Genomic DNA, 14,145 nt, shown 5'->3' with positions numbered 1-14,145 from the left:
ATAGGTTCGTTTTATAATAATAGTAATAAAAATAATAAAAAATGTTTAATTGTAATAGAAGCATGATCTTTAAAATCAAGAACAATTGCGGAATATTAATTTATTGAATTTTATTTCTATTCGTTTTTTTTTTTCCTTTGATCATTCAATCATGCTCAATGTAATCATCTTTAGTCTAACATTTATAATTCTATTTCTATTAAGACTCTGGCTCATTCTTCCAAAACAAAGTAAATATAATATTCAAAAAAGACGCACAAAAGCATGTAAGACGTGTATTTTTCTAGGTTCAGGTATAAACGAGAGTGATGTATAGATGATATATGCAAACTAAAATAAACTAATTTTATATTAGGTGGACATACAGCAGAAATGTTACAGCTTGTCAAATCCCTTCATCCAATAACATATTCACCAAGATCTTATATTATAACCAACACGGATATCTTGAGTAAAGAGAAAGCAATTGAACATGAAAATAGTCTAAAAAAGGTAAATTTCTATTTTTTTTTTTCCTATTTATTTAAAAAAAAAAAATAGGGGAAATTTGACATATATACGATACCCAGAGCTAGAGAAGTTGGACAATCATGGTTAACTGTGCCCAAGACAGTGATAGTTGCATTGTTAGCTTCCATAAGAGTGATGCTTTTATCATGGCCAGACCTGGTAATTATATTATTGGCATTGTAAAATAATAGTAATTACTCATGCTATCGATTAGATTATTTGTAATGGACCTGGTAGTTGTATACCTATTTGTATGTTGGCCTATCTACCAAGAGTAAGTATGAAATCAAAAAGAATAAAAAAAAAAAAAGAATAAATATTTATTTCTGAGGCTTGATAGATGTTAGGCATTAAAAAAATTGAAATTATCTATGTGGAATCATTTGCTCGAGTACATACTCTTTCTTTAACTGGTAAATTATTATATCTTTTTGTAGATCGGTTTTTAGTTCAATGGCCAGAACTGAGTCATCGTTTTAATAAAGCTGAATATAAAGGTATCCTTGTTTGATAAATTGCATCGTATATAGATTTATCGAACTTTTTATTATGTAACACTACTGTATAAATATCTGAATTTATAAATATTTGCATTTTTTTTTTTTTTTTTTTTTTTTTTGTTTGATTTACTACATTTAAAATTCTTTTGCGCAGCTTTTTTTTTTTTTTTCCTTATTATTAAAAAAAAAAAAAATGAAAAATATGGCAAAGTTACGTTCTCGAATAGCAACATCCAAAGCGAAAGAAGCTACAAAAATTGAAAAACATTCTATAAAGAAAAGAGTGACAAAGAATAGTACTCAAAAAGCAATTATACAAACGTTTGAAGCAAATGATGAAGATATTAAAAGTATATAAAAATATAATAAAGTATAGGAGAGAAAAGGAACATTAATAAAAAAAAACTTTCTTTATAGCTGTTCATCCATATCCAAGGACTCAAAAAGAAAGAAATGGATTCATCAATTCTAAAACGGGTAGAAAAGTGACTGCCTTTCAATTCCAGGTATATGATCTTATTGAACAGATACCAAAAGGTCAAGTTACTTCTTATAAAATCTTGAGTGATGCCTTAAAATCTTCCCCTCGTGCTGTTGGTCAAGCTTTACGTCTCAATCCCTTTTGTCCATTACCTATACCTTGTCATCGAGTCATTGCCTCTGATTATACTCTAGGCGGCTTTGGGGGTGGCTTTGGTGACCATCAATTAACTGCAAATAAAAAGGCTAAATTAGAGGCAGAAGGATGTGTTTTTGGCGATCATTATCTTTATAAAAATGACGCTAATGGATTAAGAACCTTTTTTAGTGATTTTGTAACAAATAAAATCAAATGAATAGTTACATGTGTATATATTAGTTATTAACAAAGAAAGAAGAAGCCTTTTATATATAGATGTAATAATAATAGTAATGATATACACAAATAGATAGTATATATGCATGTTTTATAGTGGTAAATTTAATATCCGTGATGATATATTTTCACGATCCCATCAGCACCTCCACTAATCAACCAAGGATAGGTTGGATGAAATTTAACATTTAATACACCTTCATCACCTTTTCTACGATGTGCTGAAAATTCTTGTACACATGTTTTCTTTGATAAATCCCATAAACGTATAGATGAATCATGACCTATAGTCATATACTTATAATTCTAAACTCCGTCATTATGATCATTTTTTTTTTCTTTTTGCACTTACCACCTGATACCATGTGTGTGCTTGTTGAATCAATATCTAAACTTGTAACTGCATCTAAATGACCTGATACAGTCTCTGTACACTCTCCTATCATATATTCATTTAATCTGTTACAATCACAATCTTATTAAGCCACAAAAAAAAAATTCTCTTTCTCTTTCACTCTCTTTACCTGATCTTATGTCAAAAAATTTTATATATCTATCTTCATGTCCAGTTACAATCATTGGCATAGTTGGGTAAGCGATAATTTTATTGATTTGTGTATTCACTGTATTATCTATTATAATAAATTAGATATACCATCTATCTTGTTATGTAAAAAAAAAAAAAAAAACTCTTACCATATGTGTCATCGCTTCCTTTAAATGTCATAATCACTTGTCCAGTCTCAATATCATATAATCTAATCTTGGCATTAACAAAAGATACAACCAATTTATTTATATCTGTATGACAATAGTCAAGCGATGTAGGTGCAACTAACGAAAAATATTAAAATATATCAGCATATCAAAATCTACCTTTTATATGTGTGTATACATATACCTTTATTTAGTTCAGTATCCTCTGTTAATATACCATCAAATGTCAAAGAACTCTTTAATAAACTTCCAGTTGATTCTGTATCCCAAATTTTAATAGTGCCATCTGCTGAAGCAGAAGCTAATAAAGTTTTCTGATACTTTGTTGATGAAAATTTAAAGTCCCAAATAGCATCTGTATGTCCGATATAGGTCGCCATATTTAATGAAGGATCTAATATAGGTATGAGTATATTTTATTTATCTTTTTTTTTATATATGGATTGATCTCTCTTACCAACAGGTGAAAATAAACCATGATCCTCAGCTGGTAACTTCCAAACACGAATTGTAGAATCTAATGATGCAGAATATACTTTATTCTGTAATTCTGAAATCAAAACTCCTGTAACCGCATTCGTATGACCTCTAAATGTAATACATGGATCCGCTTCTTCTAGTGCTCCTCTATGAAATAAATCAAACAAACAAACACAAAGATTAAAAAAAAATTTCTTTAATTGTTCCAAATTTAATTATATACTTTTTAGGCGCAATTCCATCCTTTCCAGTAGCTCTTTGCAAGTTCCATATTTTAACAGTACCATCGTCTGATCCAGATGCAGCAATCATTTCCTTTGGGTGAAAACATACCGCTCTTACTGAATCTAAATGTCTAATAATCATTTTTAAAATTGAATACATATATTTTTTTCTATAAGAAGCCGTCTTTACGCATCCTCTCCTCACTCACTCACTCTCTCTTTTTTTTTTTTCTTTTTTTTTTACCCTTTTATCGTTATTCTAGGTTTCCAAATCTTTGGTTGATTTTGTTGTTGCTCATTTATGTCCCCAATCTAACACAATTGTAATTTAATATGAAGAAAAGATTCCCCTTAAAATTTAAAACAAACAAACAAACTTACTTGGTTAGGGTCAAAATCTCCCGCTAATAAATGCTCATTATGCTGTAACTTATTTCGATCGTTTTTATTAGCGTGTTTCATTAATTTCATTACTTTCTCCTCTGATAAATGAAATTTTTCTTGAATTTGCATTGACTTTTGTATATAAAAAAATTAATAAATGTAAAAAATATATAAAATGAAACCCTCCTTACCAAAGACTCATTATCCTGTGATGCAGAATATTGTTCCTTTTCCTCCTTAATATTATTAATCATGGCTACCTCATCCACATTTGCAGGCACCTCCATATCTAAATCGTCTTTTAATGGATCTATGATTGGTTTCTTTTGAACTGGGTTTGAAAAATAACTATTTTGCTTTTTGACAGTGAGTTGCTTGTTATTGCGTTGAGAACGTGTTCCTGTAGCTGGTGGATCTGTATCATGACTATTATCCATAGTTGAAGTTTTCCCTACAGCTGTTGTTCTTGTTGCTAATGCATTCGTTAGTGGAAGTCGACTTGGAATTGAAGTTAAATAATTAATTTCTTGAAGACATCTTAAGGAGCCGAGAAAAGAAAAGAAAAGAAAAAAGGAGAAAAGGAGGAAGAAGAAAATTAGACAATTTAAGATGAAATAATTAATAATAATCGACTTACGATTTTAATACTTGTCGACTTTTTTCTTTTAGTTTATTATCCACAGTCGATGATGATGAAGCTAATAGATAAATAAAAAGAATAAACCAGTTACTCGACATTGTTTAATTAAAAGCATATATGTATATTATGTATTTTTTTTTTTTTTTTTTTTTTTTTTTTGTACTTGCGAATCGTATTTCTTATACTAGCTTTGACATTAGGCTGGTCTTCTAATGTTGTTGTTGTTGTCATAGTTATGCCATCATGTCTTTTTCTTTTTATTTTTTTTTTATTAAAAAAATAATAAGTATATATTATGTATTCACGTTAAAATACAAAATACCTTTCTTGTCTTAAAGCATATTCAAGCATTTTAACTCGTTTCATTAATACCAATCTTACATTTTCCATTCCTCTTCTTTCACCTTCTAATAAAGCAATACGAGCCTATTAAATAATTAGTAAATAAACATTTTAAAGCAAGTAAAAATGGCGTATATATAATTTACTTTTAATTCTGCTCTTTCAATAGCCCATTCATTTTTTTCACGTTCAAACTTTCTCCACTCGACTTGTAAAAAGTGTAATACGCCAGGTAAAGTATATTCCATGGTAGATGATAGTTCTGACATGTATTAATTTAGCAAAATGAATTATATTGGCATAAAAAAAAAGAAAGCTTGATTTCCAGTTAATTCAATCCTTTTATATTTTAATAACAACAAAGAGATAAAAAGGAAATATATCTTATAAATTGCCTTTAAATTGTAATATTAAAAAAAAAAGGGGGAGAAAAGTAACCTTGTGACGTAATATAAATAAATCTATTTTGTTATGCAAGTCCTATGTTGCTTATGTAATGTTTGGAAACGAAGAAGGAAAATAGATCTCTTTTTTTTTTTCTTCTTCTTCTTCTTCTTTTATTAACAATAGTTATCTATTATTCATACGAATAATGATTTGTATCTGAATAAAAAATAACTATTATTATAAAAAAAAAGCTGCCATTCTCTCTGCTTGCAAATGACAGAACATCTCTTTTGTATACAATATAACTCATAATATAGAGAGGGATAAAGGAATTTTTTTTTCAACTTATTACTACTGATAATACAGACTATAATAGATATTAATTATTGTTTGTTTATTTGATTGCTTGAGAAATAATGACATGTGTACAATGAGCCCTTTATTTGTTACAGTAAATTAAATATGTATCTAGTTTTTCTTTTTCTTCAATATAAGAAACATGAATTCAAAAGCTAGTATTGGCAATATGACTGTTATCGTGAAAAATTATAAAGATACAATGCTGTTTAATAAAGATGTATGTCAATGTAATTTCATTTTATTTTGCAAAATTCAAAAAAGAAGTATATCATTTTTATAAAAGGGAAAATAACAGTTGTATGTCAGTAAAGTAGTAATAGTAATAGTAGTAATAAGAAGAAGAAATAGTATTGACAAATGGAAAGGAAGGATTGTAACTTTCCAAAAAAAAAGGGAAGCTGTTAAACGATTAACTCCGATAATGATATTATATGCTGCTTTTTTTTTTTTTTTTTTTTCTTTTAAAATTTGCTTTCCCTTTATTTATTTATTTATTTTTTTTTTTTTTTAAACACGAGTCAAAAGTACCTTATACGATGGTAATCTATTGTTAATTATTATTTATGAAAAAAGAAGCATAACATGTAAATTGTAATTATAGTCTGCCATTTTCAATTTTCAATCTTTGCTTTTAGTCATTTTACTTATGATTTGTACATGTACATATATTAAAGCTCAAGCACCATCTTTATTAGACAGAAACAAAACTGGGTAAGTTATTATTTCCCCTCTTTTATATATATTCATATTCATATTTATTGTTTCCTTTTGTTAGTGTACTTGGATTATTTTGGAAAGCAGCACGAATTGGTGAAAGATTAAGCCCATATGTATCACTTGCCTGCATTATAATGGGCATTACTTTAATGAGCTCTTAAATAAAATGTGTGTATTTTTTGTTTGTTTGTTTTATTACCTAACTATGTATGATAGGTAAATGAAATGTATATGCATATATTATAATTATTCAGTAGGGTAGTATTTATGCACTAATTTTACAAATTCTTCATCATGTTCAGCTGAGTCTTTGAAAATAGCCTTCGAGCACATTTCTTCACAAAGAGCATCCATATCAATCTCATTAAATCTTGAGTGTTCTGATAATTTATCCCACACATTTGTAATGCCTTTCACTTCATGTTCTTCTTGTTTAGTTTCCGCTTCAGGTGATGAACTATCTGTAGTTGTAGTATTTGTTGTTGTAATGACTGAATTAGCCGCATTTGCATCATCATCATTATTATTATTAGTGGGATAAAAGAGATCAAATTGAGCTGGATCAGATGCAAAAGAAGATTGGGACTGATTCAGCAGATTTTCTAATTGTATCTGATAGTCGTTCAATTTATTAACATTTAAGCCCAACAGGTCATAATGATCTAACAAAGTATGAGAAGGTAGACTAGTGTTATTGATACCCAAGATATCATCAATCGATAACTGATATTGTGTCTCTGGTGTGTTTAATTGACTCTTGGATGATATTGATTGCTCACTACTAACTGGAGATTCTAAATGATTAACAGGTAAAGTATTCGCATCATTAGCGGAACGAATAATCTTTTGTGGTCTTTCTTCTGAATCTATGGATACAGACGATAACGGGAAATCAAATGAAGAAACGATCGCTGAGTTAAGCAAAGCAGCATTTTCATTCTGTAAACGTGCAATCATTTCCTTTAATTGTTTATTTTCTAACAATAGATCAACATTTTTATTCAAATTTTGTTTTTCTAATTCCTTTACTCTTTCTTCCAAGAGTCGAATGTGATTCTCTTTTCTTTCTCTGAATGCTCTTTGTGCAGCTCGATTTTGTGCTTTTCTTTTTGATTTTGGATCATCTGACTAACATAACGAGAAAGATTAAAATTCACCGTCTATATTTATTTATTTATTTATTTTTTCCCTTGGACTTACATCTTCATCTTCACTTGTTACTGGTTTCCTGCCTACTTTTTTTGATGAACTATTATTCATTTCTATCCAAAATGAAAAAAAAAAAGTCGTATTAATAAAACTAAATATATAAATAATCCTATTTGTTTTTGTTACTTCTTTTAAGTCCTAAATCGTCATGTTTCATTGTAGAAGCATTTGCCGGATCCATATTTGAACTAAAATCTGAGGGAAGACTTGAAGCTGAAGAAGAAGAAGTTGGAGTTTGATCATTGTTTTGGGAATTGTCATTTGTAGATTGATTATTATTATTATTATTAGATAAAAGAGCTAAAAGAAGCATTAATTGCGCTTCTGGATTATCTTTTAAAAATGAAATATCAGGTTTATTTCCTTGAGCTTTAATTTTTGATACAATTTCTGCTAATGTAATATTCATATTGGTTTTTTTTTTTTTTTTCAAAAAGAATAAGAGAGATAAAGAGTGATAAAATCTAATTGGATGATTACTAAATAAATGGATAAACTGACAACTAGAAGTAGTCACACTTTATGATTTTCTTTCCAACAAAAAAATAAAGCGTTATTATGCAATCAAACGAAAGTTGAAATGGAATAAATGACATGTTATTTTATTACTATCTATGTTAAAGTTTGAGAAGATGTATTTTGTGTTGTATCTTTATTAGAATCTTGATCAAACTCATTTGTGTTCGCAGTCATCTCATTATTGCTTTCATTAGAGTCATTATTGTTTAATTTTGGTTCATTGGCTCCTTCCACATTTAGAGTTGTTCCTGATTGCTTCTGTCGTTTTCTTCTTTGAATAAAGATTTCATAATTAACAATGGGTATTGTAATATCATTCATAATTGAATCTATTTTTGTACTTGTTGAATCTTCATTTTTTTGTCTCGAAATATCATTTTCAGCTGACATGAGTTTTTTAAGATTCTCCTCAACTGTACGTGATTGTTCTGAATTCAATTCTCGTACCTTTTGTGGATCATCAGGTCTAGAAATGTAAACCTAGATTAAAATAAGCAAATAAATAAACTAGCAACATTACGTAATTATTTCCAACTTACAGGTGTTTTTCTAAATGAATGTTTGCTTGGAAAAGTAGGTAAATGACGAGGAACATAAGAAGGCAAGCCTCCTTCTGTTACCTCTTCATCCGATTCTTCGTCATCTGAAGGTAAGAATGCTGGTAGTTTTTCTACTGTTGTATCTTTTGACTGAGTCTTGAAATATGTATTTAAACTTTTAGCTATTATATATATATATATATGTTAGATAAGGTATCTATATTTTAAAAAAAAATAAAGTAAAATAAAACCTGCTTGAGTATCATTCACAGTAGTAGTTAAATAATGTTTAAACGTTGATGCTTCGACGCCTGCAATTTCTAATGATCGGGTAATGTCGTATATATTAGGTTTTGCTCTATTGCCTAACTCAGCAAGTCGATGAGCAGAGGTAAACATATTATCGAGATCTATAATAATAATAATAATAATAAAGTAAGCACAAAATGACAAAACCAATTGAGTAATTTAATTACATGCGTTTATTAGATTTGAAAAATAATCAAGAGCTTGTAATTGAATTCCATCAAATCCAGTTTCTTTTGCTATAATGGAAATAACCTTTTCAATTGTTTCCAAGACATAGGCATCTCCAAGAGTTCGTTTGCTTTGCATTTATAAAAGAAAAAGTATATACATAAACAAAAGAAAAGAAAATTAAGAAAAAAAAAAAAAAAAAAAAAAAAAACTCTGTAAATTTCATAATTTTTAAATAACCGCTGTCCAAGTAAAATAATGGTATATCCCGCATAAATCATAATATTCATGTTGCTTATTTTAAGCTAACCTAGACGAATCATATGAAGGCACAATGATTTCATTTAATAAGTTGTGTTTAAATATAGAGAGTTTATCTTCTCTCTCTCTTTCTCTTAATACCTACTGTATTTTTCTATATAAAAAAAAAACGGCATATATAATGGTATATATTGAGGCGTTAATTTTCCTTTCTACTTACTATTCTTTCTTCTACGTTCAGTTATTATCTTATACTTTATTTATCATAGAACTGTGAGCTACTTTTTTATATCTTTTTATACTGTAGTAATAATAAATAAATAAATAAATAAATAAATAAATAAATAAAAGCTCGCTACAAATTATTTATTAATGACAGCAAACCAGAGGGCTAAAGGATGAGCATTTTATGTGAAATAGCAAAAGAGAGAGAGGGAGAGAGAGAAAGCAAATACTGTAAAATTCATGCAAAAAAAAAGTCTGCATTCATCAAGATATACAAATTTAAGCATTCATGATTGCTGAAGCTACAATTATTACCCGACACTAGACAACTTTATCCCTCCCTCCCCCCCCACAGACACACACATATTCTGTTGTGACTGTGCAGATGGATGATGACGAAAAATCATAACAAGTCTATTTTTTTGTGGCATTTATACAAATGCATTTTTTTTTTTAATTGAATTGTATTTATTTATTTTATTTTCGTTTATAAAAAAAAATGGGGTTTTTGATACATGCTATCTTCAGGGCAAATAATTATAGATCTGCACAATATATAATACGTCGATCCTATTCGAATACATCTGATATTATCGCAAGCGCCATGGTATATTCTGACTATGGGCAACCTTCTCAAGTATTAAGGTTAATATTTATACATATATACATATTTATACATAAAGAGAGAGAGAGAGATACATGCAGAGGATACATAAAATAATTCGTTATATGTATATATATATATATAGATTACATTCTTATCGGCTTCCTGCCTTGACTCCAGATAGTGTTCACGTTAAATTTCTTGCTTCACCTATTAACCCCGCGGACGTCAATATGATTCAGGGAGCTTATCCTATTAAACCAAAATTCCAAACACTCGGAGAAAAAGACGAGCTATTGGCTGTAGGTGGTAATGAAGGCTTGGCTGAAGTCATTTCAGTAGGTGAAAATGTCAGTTCACTTAAGGTAGGAGATCAGGTTGTGATGGCCAAATCAGGATATGGTACATGGCGTACGCATGCTGCAGGTACTGCTTCCGATTTTCAATTATTACCTAATGTAGGTGATAATGTATCTATCATTCAAAAAGCAACTATGACTGTTAATCCCTGTACTGCTTATCGGATGCTAAAAGATTTTGTTAATTTAAAACAAGGTATTTATATGTATTGTATATACGTATATTATAGTTACTTATATGTAAATTAGGTGACTATGTTATTCAAAATGGTGGAAATAGTGCTGTTGGTCAAGCTGTCATTCAGATTGCAAAAGCATGGGGTTTGAAAACTATTAACGTTGTGCGAAATAGGTTAGTATAATACATTATATAAATATAAACATATATATATATGAATATACATCTATATACCCACACATTAAATGACTTGTATGCATATTTTAAGACCTGATATTGATACACTTCGTCAAGAACTTATTGAGCTTGGAGCTACACATGTTGTAGTAGATGAGACTCTTGGCAACTTTGAAACTAAAAAAGAAATCAAGAGTTGGTTTGGTCAACATCCTCCACTTTTAGGCTTAAATTGTGTTGGAGGAAAAAATGCAACTGAAATGGCAAAATATCTCGGGTAATATTACAATAAATATTAAAAAGACGACATTCATGTATATTAACCTTATATAACAGAATGAATGGTCATTATGTTACTTATGGAGCTATGTCTAAAAAGCCACTTTCATTAGCTGCCTCTTTATTAATTTTCAAGAATATATCTTTCCATGGATTTTGGGTATCTAAATGGTGTGATATTCATACACAAGAAGAACGATATGCAATGTTTGAAGATCTTTTAAAGTTAATGAATGAAGGTAAACTACGTGAGCCTAAATGGACCCAAGTAAAATGGGACGAAGAAAGCATGAAGCAGTCTGTTGAACAAGGAATTTCTGGATTTGCTGCTGGTAAACAGGTGGTTTTATTTTAATACTCTATCTGTGCCACCATCCAAATTGTAAGAAATAAATAAATAAATAAATAGATAAAATAAAGAGATAAAATAAAAAGATAAAGTTTTTTTTCTTTTTCTTTTCTTTTTCTTTTTATTCATTTCATTACATTACATTTTCTTTCTCTGTAAATAATGAATGTAATTATTGCACCTTGCCCAAAAAAGCCGTCTTCTACAAAAAGAAAAGATTATGAAACATTATTGAAAGAAAATATCGATTTTGAAGACATAAATGAAGCTTATCAAGAATTACAACAAATTTTGGAATATCAGCAAACAAAGGCTAACAACTATGATAATTTCATCATCACACGTACAGAGAATCCTCTCATTCAAGATTCAAGCTTTATTCCTTCAATCCAAACTTTTTCGCAGCCAAATGTAATGAAGCGTATTAGATCTTATAGTGTTGATGATTCTCGTAATAATAATAATATTGCTCAACTTTATTCTTGCAAGCCTGTTTATTAATCTTTGTACATAAAAATGACCCTATCTATACATATTATATTTTACTACTATATATTTATACTGTTCTTGTATATCTTTGCTTTTTTTTTTCACGATAAAACATAACATATATCATTCCCTCCTCTCTTTTTTCCCTTTCCCTGTTATTATTATTTATTTATTTTTTTATTTAAAAACTCTTTCATATTTATATATTCATATATGATTTGAAGATGGATTCAATATATAATTAATCAACTTGTTAATATCTGTTATATCTATTATAGATGCTGGTATGTATATTCTGTAAATATTATATTTTATATAATACATGAATCATAATAAACTAGTATTATATGAGGTACAGACTAAGTTGAACATTCGCACTATTCGAAGTATATCTAGAAAAAAAAATGGGCCAAAATAAAATACTGTACATGATAATAATGATAAAAAAAAAAAAAGTTGGAATAGATCTCGTTGCAAAGATTTTTTTTTTGTTTGTTTGGTTAAAATATATTAGATGCTTATCTGTCAATAGAATTAGTTCTACCTCATAATAGTAATAAGCTGATGTCACTTTCCTCATATAAAAATATAAATAATGATAAGAGTTCTTTGTTACCAAGAAGTATTATTAGTGTAAAAGGATGTACAATGTTTATTTAATTGAATTGACTATATCTGTCCTTATGATACTTTATACGTATATAATTTATATAAAAGTTTTTTTTTTTTTGGTAAAAATTAAATAAATAAATGACTATAGATATGCTTATAATAATAAAAGTGAGAGAAAGGGGAAGTTGAGGGGAGGGGAGGGGAGGGGAAAGAGAGAGTGAAAGTGAGAGTGAGAGTGATATGCATGTAAAATTGTAACAGCATTAAAAGTTCATACAGTCAGGCTTATTGAAATTGGCATTTTCTCAAAAATAATTGGCCTAAAGCCAGAAATAAATTTCCGCTTTAGAAAAATAAATGTCACAAGCTTAGATTATTTTTATCACAATTTACCAATCAAAATTAGCCCAGATATTATACATAATTAGTACATCTTTTTGGATTCACTGTATATTCTATTTCATCAAGAAAAGAAAAGTGACAAATAAGTTACCATTTTCACTTTGCGAACTAACTGAAGATTTTTATACATGTGACGAAGTTAAATCCAATCAAATGCAGAAATAAGCTTTTTTACTAAAATACAGTCCGGCTGGTGGATATTGTCGGTTACAAGAAATATAACTGGATTTAATTAATATAAAAAACAAGTGTCGGTCAAAGACGAACAAAATATAATAAGAGGAAAAGATGCTGCTAGGCTTAACTCATAGTGCTTAGCCATGATTTAACTAATAGAATCATACAGTCTTTCGGTTTTCGCTAAAATTAATAGATATTTATTCAATTACAAGCTTAAGTCTGTAATTTCTGTCAAGACACACACCTCTTCAACTGAATTCAGAAAAATAAATAAAAAATTTAAGCCATAACTTATGATTATCATTGCAAAAAGTTATATAATAAACCCAAGTACAAACTGTTTGGGCGTGAAATGTCACAAAGATCTATGGTCGCTTACAAATGAACGTTTTTGATAATTTTATATGCTATTTTTATAGATGCTATACAACTGTGGCCATGGAGAAAATTCATAGCGTGTCTTTCCAATGCTTTAATGTTTTACCATACATAAAATGGGAAGTTTCAAAAGTCCAGAATTTCTTTTTTACAGTAGTGTCCATACTTAATATATTAGGCACAACATCTCATTGCTAAATTATTTCAGGGGTCAAGAATGAGTGCAGAGAAATGAATAGTAAAATTTATTTTATAATCCTTAGGCTAGTCTTTTAATTATTTCTTTAGATCCATTTTTTACATTTTACGCCCAAACAGTTTGTACTTGGGTTTATTATATAACTTTTTGCAATGATAATCATAAGTTATGGCTTAAATTTTTTATTTATTTTTCTGAATTCAGTTGAAGAGGTGTGTGTCTTGACAGAAATTACAGACTTAAGCTTGTAATTGAATAAATATCTATTAATTTTAGCGAAAACCGAAAGACTGTATGATTCTATTAGTTAAATCATGGCTAAGCACTATGAGTTAAGCCTAGCAGCATCTTTTCCTCTTATTATATTTTGTTCGTCTTTGACCGACACTTGTTTTTTATATTAATTAAATCCAGTTATATTTCTTGTAACCGACAATATCCACCAGCCGGACTGTATTATACAATAATATATTGAAATCCATACACATGATTTTCATTTGATAATATATACATTTATATTCTTGTTTTAATTGTATTGTCTATATTCATTTAAAAGGGAAAACTAATGCATCTTTATATTTTATACATAATG

At 28.6% G+C, this 14,145-nt stretch overlaps 9 protein-coding genes across 9 annotated transcripts; 6 read left to right on the top strand and 3 right to left on the bottom strand.

The window, feature by feature from the left end:
• The first annotated feature begins 122 nt into the window (after positions 1–122).
• BX663DRAFT_514241 (oligosaccharide biosynthesis protein Alg14-like protein) lies at positions 123–1,112 on the top strand. The gene is made up of 5 exons (XM_051528277.1): positions 123–293; positions 356–492; positions 541–669; positions 725–784; positions 851–1,112. Exons 1-5 carry the CDS (start codon positions 152–154, stop codon positions 1,019–1,021), a joined length of 639 nt encoding a protein of 212 aa, XP_051381356.1. The 5' UTR covers positions 123–151; the 3' UTR covers positions 1,022–1,112.
• A 91-nt stretch (positions 1,113–1,203) lies between these two features.
• Positions 1,204–1,846, top strand: BX663DRAFT_553177 (6-O-methylguanine DNA methyltransferase; the record flags this gene model as incomplete). The annotated part of the gene is made up of 2 exons (XM_051531425.1): positions 1,204–1,360; positions 1,428–1,846. 2 exons carry the CDS (start codon positions 1,204–1,206, stop codon positions 1,844–1,846), a joined length of 576 nt encoding a protein of 191 aa, XP_051381355.1.
• A 125-nt stretch (positions 1,847–1,971) lies between these two features.
• Positions 1,972–4,922, bottom strand: BX663DRAFT_553176 (WD40-repeat-containing domain protein; the record flags this gene model as incomplete). Its single annotated transcript, XM_051531424.1, has 14 exons — positions 1,972–2,150; positions 2,219–2,305; positions 2,391–2,498; positions 2,563–2,700; positions 2,768–2,977; positions 3,041–3,210; positions 3,287–3,418; positions 3,532–3,599; positions 3,669–3,803; positions 3,863–4,208; positions 4,309–4,369; positions 4,497–4,564; positions 4,634–4,737; positions 4,800–4,922. The coding sequence occupies 14 exons, from the start codon at positions 4,920–4,922 to the stop codon at positions 1,972–1,974; spliced, it is 1,929 nt and encodes a 642-aa protein (XP_051381354.1).
• A 973-nt stretch (positions 4,923–5,895) lies between these two features.
• BX663DRAFT_514230 (transmembrane protein 167a precursor) lies at positions 5,896–6,291 on the top strand. Its single transcript, XM_051528276.1, has 3 exons — positions 5,896–5,939; positions 6,002–6,111; positions 6,176–6,291. Exons 1-3 carry the CDS (start codon positions 5,937–5,939, stop codon positions 6,276–6,278), a joined length of 216 nt encoding a protein of 71 aa, XP_051381353.1. The 5' UTR covers positions 5,896–5,936; the 3' UTR covers positions 6,279–6,291.
• Positions 6,089–7,763, bottom strand: BX663DRAFT_514228 (uncharacterized protein). The gene is made up of 4 exons (XM_051528275.1): positions 7,453–7,763; positions 7,318–7,379; positions 6,317–7,245; positions 6,089–6,241 (listed from the first exon to the last, which is right to left on the bottom strand). The coding sequence occupies exons 1-3, from the start codon at positions 7,733–7,735 to the stop codon at positions 6,364–6,366; spliced, it is 1,227 nt and encodes a 408-aa protein (XP_051381352.1). The 5' UTR covers positions 7,736–7,763; the 3' UTR covers positions 6,089–6,241; positions 6,317–6,363.
• A 175-nt stretch (positions 7,764–7,938) lies between these two features.
• Positions 7,939–8,999, bottom strand: BX663DRAFT_437247 (uncharacterized protein; the record flags this gene model as incomplete). The annotated part of the gene is made up of 4 exons (XM_051523219.1): positions 7,939–8,325; positions 8,385–8,559; positions 8,755–8,794; positions 8,861–8,999. The coding sequence occupies 4 exons, from the start codon at positions 8,997–8,999 to the stop codon at positions 7,939–7,941; spliced, it is 741 nt and encodes a 246-aa protein (XP_051381351.1).
• Positions 9,000–9,065: 66 nt separating this feature from the next.
• Positions 9,066–9,558, top strand: BX663DRAFT_514224 (uncharacterized protein). Its single transcript, XM_051528274.1, has 2 exons — positions 9,066–9,423; positions 9,500–9,558. Exon 1 carries the CDS (start codon positions 9,196–9,198, stop codon positions 9,397–9,399), a length of 204 nt encoding a protein of 67 aa, XP_051381350.1. The 5' UTR covers positions 9,066–9,195; the 3' UTR covers positions 9,400–9,423; positions 9,500–9,558.
• Positions 9,559–9,808: 250 nt separating this feature from the next.
• On the top strand, positions 9,809–11,434 carry BX663DRAFT_514222 (uncharacterized protein). The gene is made up of 5 exons (XM_051528273.1): positions 9,809–9,992; positions 10,097–10,506; positions 10,560–10,662; positions 10,757–10,942; positions 11,002–11,434. The coding sequence occupies exons 1-5, from the start codon at positions 9,847–9,849 to the stop codon at positions 11,297–11,299; spliced, it is 1,143 nt and encodes a 380-aa protein (XP_051381349.1). The 5' UTR covers positions 9,809–9,846; the 3' UTR covers positions 11,300–11,434.
• BX663DRAFT_544134 (uncharacterized protein) lies at positions 11,417–12,647 on the top strand. Its single transcript, XM_051530879.1, has 4 exons — positions 11,417–11,744; positions 12,061–12,066; positions 12,124–12,168; positions 12,297–12,647. The coding sequence occupies exons 1-4, from the start codon at positions 11,456–11,458 to the stop codon at positions 12,440–12,442; spliced, it is 486 nt and encodes a 161-aa protein (XP_051381348.1). The 5' UTR covers positions 11,417–11,455; the 3' UTR covers positions 12,443–12,647.
• The last annotated feature ends 1,498 nt before the right edge of the window (positions 12,648–14,145 follow it).

Source organism: Cokeromyces recurvatus, assembly GCF_025118155.1.
Source record: "Cokeromyces recurvatus strain NRRL 2243 chromosome Unknown BX663scaffold_18, whole genome shotgun sequence".
Classification (NCBI taxonomy): domain Eukaryota; kingdom Fungi; phylum Mucoromycota; class Mucoromycetes; order Mucorales; family Mucoraceae; genus Cokeromyces; species Cokeromyces recurvatus.
Note: the sequence above shows the minus strand (reverse complement) of the source record. Positions and strands in the feature narration are given on the sequence as shown.